At 39.3% G+C, this 6,000-nt stretch overlaps 1 protein-coding gene across 1 annotated transcript in view; it reads left to right on the top strand.

Annotated features, from left to right (window-relative positions):
- Window positions 1-4,852, top strand: part of LOC146451380 (uncharacterized) — a 7,177-nt gene extending 2,325 nt beyond the window's left edge. Inside the window, exons 2-6 of the mRNA XM_085099223.1 lie at window positions 643-711; window positions 1,754-1,814; window positions 1,862-2,117; window positions 2,970-3,173; window positions 3,653-4,852. Of these exons, the coding sequence (XP_084955349.1) occupies window positions 643-711; window positions 1,754-1,814; window positions 1,862-2,117; window positions 2,970-3,173; window positions 3,653-3,991 (929 nt within the window). The 3' untranslated portion in view covers window positions 3,992-4,852. The remainder of the gene's footprint in view (window positions 1-642; window positions 712-1,753; window positions 1,815-1,861; window positions 2,118-2,969; window positions 3,174-3,652) is intronic.
- Window positions 4,853-6,000: the final 1,148 nt, after the last annotated feature.

The raw sequence follows: 6,000 nt of genomic DNA, 5'->3' as shown, positions 1-6,000 counted from the left end.
GAGAGAGAGAGAGAGAGAGAGACAGAGAGAGAGAGAGAGAGAAAGAGACAGAGAGAGAGAGAGAGAGAGAGAGAGAGAGAGAGAGAGAGAGAGAGAGAGAGAGAGAGAGAGAGAGAGAGAGAGAGAGAGAGAGAGAGAGAGAGAGAGAGAGAGAGAGAGAGAGAGAGAGAGAGAGAGAGAGAGAGAGAGAGAGAGAGAGAGAGAGAGAGAGAGAGAGAGAGAGAGAGAGAGAGAGAGAGAGAGACAGAGAGAGAGAGAGAGACAGAGAGAGAGAGAGAGAGAGAGAGAGAGAGAGAGAGAGAGAGAGAGAGAGAGAGAGAGAGAGAGAGAGAGAGAGAGCCAGACAGACAGAAGTCAGTCAGACAGGGAAAGAGAAAAAGAGAGAGGCAAACAGACAGCCAGACACAGACCGACAGACAGAAGTCAGTCAGACAGAGACAGAGAGCCAAAAAGACAGACCAACAGACAGAAGTCAGTCAGATAATAAAAAAGAGGTATGCATGGATATTTTCCAAATGGAGAGTCAAAGAAGATGTGTAGAAGTAACCAGATCATCGGTTGAAGAGCTATTTGACTTTACACTGTATAATTACTTTGTGAAAGAACACCTTACAATTAATTGATCTCTGAGTTACTTTATAGGAACAGAAGTGATGTTTGACTTGCAAGAGAAGGAGGAAATCTTAGGAGAAAGAGTTCTCATTGGCAGTGGTGAGTTACCTTCTACTGGTCAAAACTGGAAACAAAGGAGTCAGATACAGAGAGACATACGGACAGAGACAGGCAGACCTTCAGAGACAGAGAGACAGACAGACAGATAGACATTCAGAGACAGAGAAAAAGACAGACAGACATTCAGAGACAGAGAGACATACGGACAGGCAGACAGACAGAGAGACAGACGGACAGACAGACAGACATTCAGAGACAGAGAGACAGACGGACAGACAGACAGACAGAGACAGAGAGACAGACGGACAGGCAGACATTTAAAGACAGAGAGAGAGATGGACAGACAGACAGACATTCACAGACAGAGAGACAGACGGACAGGCAGACAGATAGAGACAGAGAGACAGACGGACAGACAGGCAGGCAGACAGACAGACAGAGACAGAGAGACAAACGGTCAGACATGACAGGGAGACAGAAAACTAATTTTTGGACGTTAAATTAGAATGCTTCATGATAGTGTTATCTCCTTCTGTCTGGAAAGACAAAGGAATGCGTAAGAAACGTCAGTTCATTGTATTGGGGCAGCGTCGACTGTGACTGTAGAGTCCAATTCTTGAGTGGCAGTCTCTGTCACAGTTACTGCATAAGTACGCTGTTTGCACAGAGGGTACGGAAGTGGCTATTGCTCTTTGTCGTTTCATTTTATGGTACAACCATAAGTTCATACTTACAAAATATGATGATGATGATGATGATGATGATGATGATGATGATGATGAAGAACAAGAAGAAAATGATGATAACGCGGTGGAAGCCAATGAAGACAATGATAATGACGCATACATTATAGATAATTATGTTGATTTCACTAATAATAATGTTCGTGATTATGACAATGACTGTGGAAGCCTATAAGTTAAAAGCAAACCATAGCCCTTGCCTGCTACCTTGTATCGAAGGTTAGTGGGCTACTGAAAGTACACATTTGTTATTAACTTATTATAGTTGTTTCATTTTCATTCTGTGGCGTTTATAGTTACGCGCTTCTCTTGGTAAATCCTGATTCTGTTTGTTTCAGATAAAACTCGACCCTGGTCTTTTGCAGATAAAATGTTCAGCTTGTACGATGGAGTGGAGACGTTTGTTATGTTCATTGGTTATCCTCGAAGCAGACATAGTTTAGTAGGCGCATATTGGACGCACATCCAGAGATCATCATCCCACATGAGTATAATCTCTTGGGTAGATGGAACGAATTCCAGTCGCAAAATGCTAAAAGGAAAAATCTCCAAAAATATTTGCTTTTTTACGAGCTTCAACAGCTGTCTACGAGGCAAGCTTTGTTTGGAATTCGTGCTAATAATTCCCTGCTCAGCGGAAAATTCACCTACACCTACAATGTGCCGGGTTTATGGCAAGGAAGTTATGATAAGAGGATCAAGGTAAAAGCTCCTTAGAGTGAGTAGTTTCTCAATACAATGAAGATAATTAGTCGATACCGGGAAACGCGTTAAAGGTATCGATGCTCAAGAGCGGTATCGGCTCTTTGCGGATCGGTTGTGACAGGATAGTAAAGGCGAAAGGCTGCTGAGTATATTCACTTTCTAAACATGAAATGGCAATTACTCGACACCAACAATACCAGGGAACAGTTAATTAAAAGTATCGTAATTTCGGGTATCGTTTGCTTGGGGAGGGTATATGACCGAAGGGATCAAGAAAAAAGGCATTTGCCGATACTCATGCGCAGTAACTATGTCAATATGAAAAATACTTGAGACCGTTCGATACCGGGCAGTGCTTGCAAGGTAACGAGGAGGTTATCCTAAGTAACATGAAATGTCTAGATTCTCCTTGGTATAGCAGCTTTGTCAATATGAAGCTGATACTCGATAAAGACCGCAGTAGAGGAAGTTTACAAAGTATCGATAGATATGACCGGGGTTGGTTGTTTCTGCCGACTGTGGAAAACAAAAATAGCATTTTTGTGATAAAGGCGAAACTTGCAATAAGTATTGTAACGTATTGCCCAGACCTCAACAGCAATAACAGAACTGGATGCACAAAAGGAATGCTATTTAACAGTGTTTGTTTCACTTCCGCTTCGTCTGTGTCCAATTTCTTTGAAAATGTAATGTTTGTAATTGTAGGAGTAACGAACTTTAGTCTTCGTCTTAGCTTAAAACACAAAGAGAGTTGGAGGTATTAACCTGGAAAAAGGCACAGCTTCTCAGATTAAGCGGTCAATCAAAATAAATAAACTTTACAGATGTTCAACACTTTTTATATTACAGGTCATTGGCGACAAGAAAGGTGGTTTGACATCACACTTGTTAACCGATCCGAAGAAGACAGAAATTCTCGAGGAAATTGGCAAAGCAATCCAAACACCAATGAAATTCATCCACGTCACCAGGAATCCATTTGACAATATAGCAACCATAATGCTTCGCATGACGGGATCACGTAATAGCGTAAGAAAAGAGGACGCAGCTAAGGTAAGGGAGGGAGATAGGATAACGGACGGACAGTGGAAGGGCAGGGGAAGTACGAGGGAGGAGGGGAAGGGAATAGAGTAAATGAGGAGGGGGGGGGGGGTATCAATTGCTGCACCTTTATTTCTCTCTTCCACGTGAAATAAAACTTGATTCTTCTGTGTTTAGTTTTAAGAATCAGATTAAAATCTATCTTTTTAGGACAGCATCTGAACCTGTGACCAATTGCCTTTATGGATGGCACTGCAATATGCGACCAAAGAATTTTAGATGACGTAACAAGGAGCGGATTTTTTTAGACGTACAACAAAACTAAAGCAATATCTTAGTTCCTTTCAGCGATGACTAGTCTTAATTTATTTTATCCTCTTGTGATGTGGTGAGAAAAATGTGACCTTACCTTGCAAGGGATGCGATGGACATCTATATGTACTGACCTTTTACAGTTAACATTTCACTTTACTTCGTTCTCTCTCCCCCAGGTAAATAACCCGAAACGACTCAACGCTGCTATCAAATATTACTTCAATTCAGCAACCGCTAATCAACGCATACGGGAACTTTATGGAGACGCAGTTCTGGACATTTCTGGAGAGGAAATAGTTTTGAGGCCAAGAGAAATCATTCAAAAATTGTGTGACCATTTAGGGGTCACGTGTTATGAAGAATACATTGAAGGATGCAGCAAGATTCTTTATGGTACTCCTTCAATCACCAGAAATAAAATTGTTTGGTCGGATGAACAGAAAAACCGAGTAACAGACATGATCAAGAATTATCCGTTTTTAAAGAATTATTCTTTCGATAAATATCCTGAATAACTTAACAAGAAAAATCGAACGTGACTTTAGAATCACACATCGCTTGGTAGAAAGCCACCCGTGGCAGCGTGACACGAAAGGTTCGTTGAACATAGAACATTTCTACACTCAAACACGGGTTTATGCGTGATAATGTTCGTTACATTCACAATTTACAGCGATTTTCAACTGAGTATCGGGAGCAATTTAGTGATTGGTTTTAACTTGGTTTTTAGGAAACTCAAAATTAACAATCAGTATACAGTAAAAACCCACTTATAAGAACCTAGTGATTTAAGAACCTACAGGCTGAAATTGGCTATTTTAATACCCAAATATATAAGAACCTATTTAGCCTGGCAAAGAAAAATAGGTTCTTATACAAAAAAAGCACTCTTATTGTAAGGCCAAAATACTGGATTTTGTTAGAAATTGTGAAATTTCTGAGAAATATGCCATGAAAATTATTTGTTTAATACAGTATGTAGTACAATGAAGAAACTTCAAAATTGAAAATCTTCTAAATACAGAGTATAGAATATGTAGTACTGTATAAAATTACACTGGTGTAGTCTTGGGACTTGAATCTGTATAGTGCCCTGACTTTTTGTATCACTATGAGAAATCCTACAAATAAGAACCTACTAAGAACCTAATCAGCCTGACTTAGGAAAAACTACCCCAAAATATAAGAACCCATTCAGCCTGAACCCAAAAATTCTAGGTTCCTATACGCGGGTTTTTACTGTATTTCATTAGCCTGAAAAGGCCTTCTAAAGGAGAGGATAACTAAGTTTACTATGTTGATGACGATGTTCATCATCATCATTAATATTATTCAGATGTAAGTAAGTAAGTAGGTAAGTAAGTAAGTAAGTAACTAAGTAATCTTTATTGATACACGGTACAAATTCAACAGCTCTAAAAAAGTACAGAAGTATAGAATGTTAATATATAAGGCTAAAATACATCATATAAACAGTATGCTAATTACAATGTTAAAATTTACTCATCCTAATAAAACCCTGTTCTCCATGAATGCCGTGCCTTATTTTTTTCTGTAGTGTTTGTTTAAAAGTGTTTTAAAATTACTCAGAGATTCTGCTTGCCTTTACTGTTTATTACTGTTTGTTTTCGTTATGCCACAAGGTTACTCCTGATGTAGCCTTTGCTTGGGGGAGGTGGGAAGGGCACCGATGGCTCCCTCCTCTTGCGATTCATGAAATGAAAGATTGGAGAGCTCAATATATTCCTAGTTAGTCAGCGGTTTCAGCTTTTTGTTACTAAAAGAAACCAGGTCCATAGCCACTTGAACGAAAAATTCTGTCGTACATTTTTGTCCGCGTGGAGCAGGCGAATAGACCGTCCATTGTGAAGGGCACAATATTGTATACACATCATCATCATTATCATCATCATTTATTTGCCTTACTAAAAAACAAAAGAAATCATTCTATTTACGATAATGGCGAGGAGACCTCACGAAACCACCAGGCTTATAATAAAGGCCACCTCGGCTGTCATTTATAAATAAAAAATATGGTGCTGCGTAAGTGCGGCTTGGTCAATTCATATTTTGTAGATAAAAATGGCAACATTTTTTCCTTACAGGTGAAAAAGATAGATGAAGAAGTAATTGATATCGGCGGAGAGGTCCAGGTTATGGAACCTTGGTAAAGGACTGTAAATTGCTTAAGATTTGTGCCTTATAATATCATTATATGTCAAATCATCACAGTATTTTATGAAATAAATTAAACTGTTCTCACAATCTTTCTGTGAACGTTTACTATCGATCGACAATAGAGGTTCGAGAGATGTCAATGACTAAGTGATTTCATTTAAGGTCTCGCATGAGCAAGACAGGACTCTTTCTTCCTTGAATTTATTTAAAGAGTATGCACGAATCGTGAGGACTCATAACAAAAGAAAATGTGTTCACATAGTTTTCATGAAAATGGAAGTTAACATCCAGAGGAGAAAAATCTCATCGTTCCTGTAGTACCCCAACATGACCGCCATGACGTCGC

The sequence above is a fragment of the Pavona decussata genome, unplaced genomic scaffold (genome assembly GCF_977016875.1).
Source record: "Pavona decussata unplaced genomic scaffold, jaPavDecu1.1 SCAFFOLD_390, whole genome shotgun sequence".
Classification (NCBI taxonomy): Eukaryota; Metazoa; Cnidaria; class Anthozoa; order Scleractinia; family Agariciidae; genus Pavona; species Pavona decussata.
Note: the sequence above shows the minus strand (reverse complement) of the source record. Positions and strands in the feature narration are given on the sequence as shown.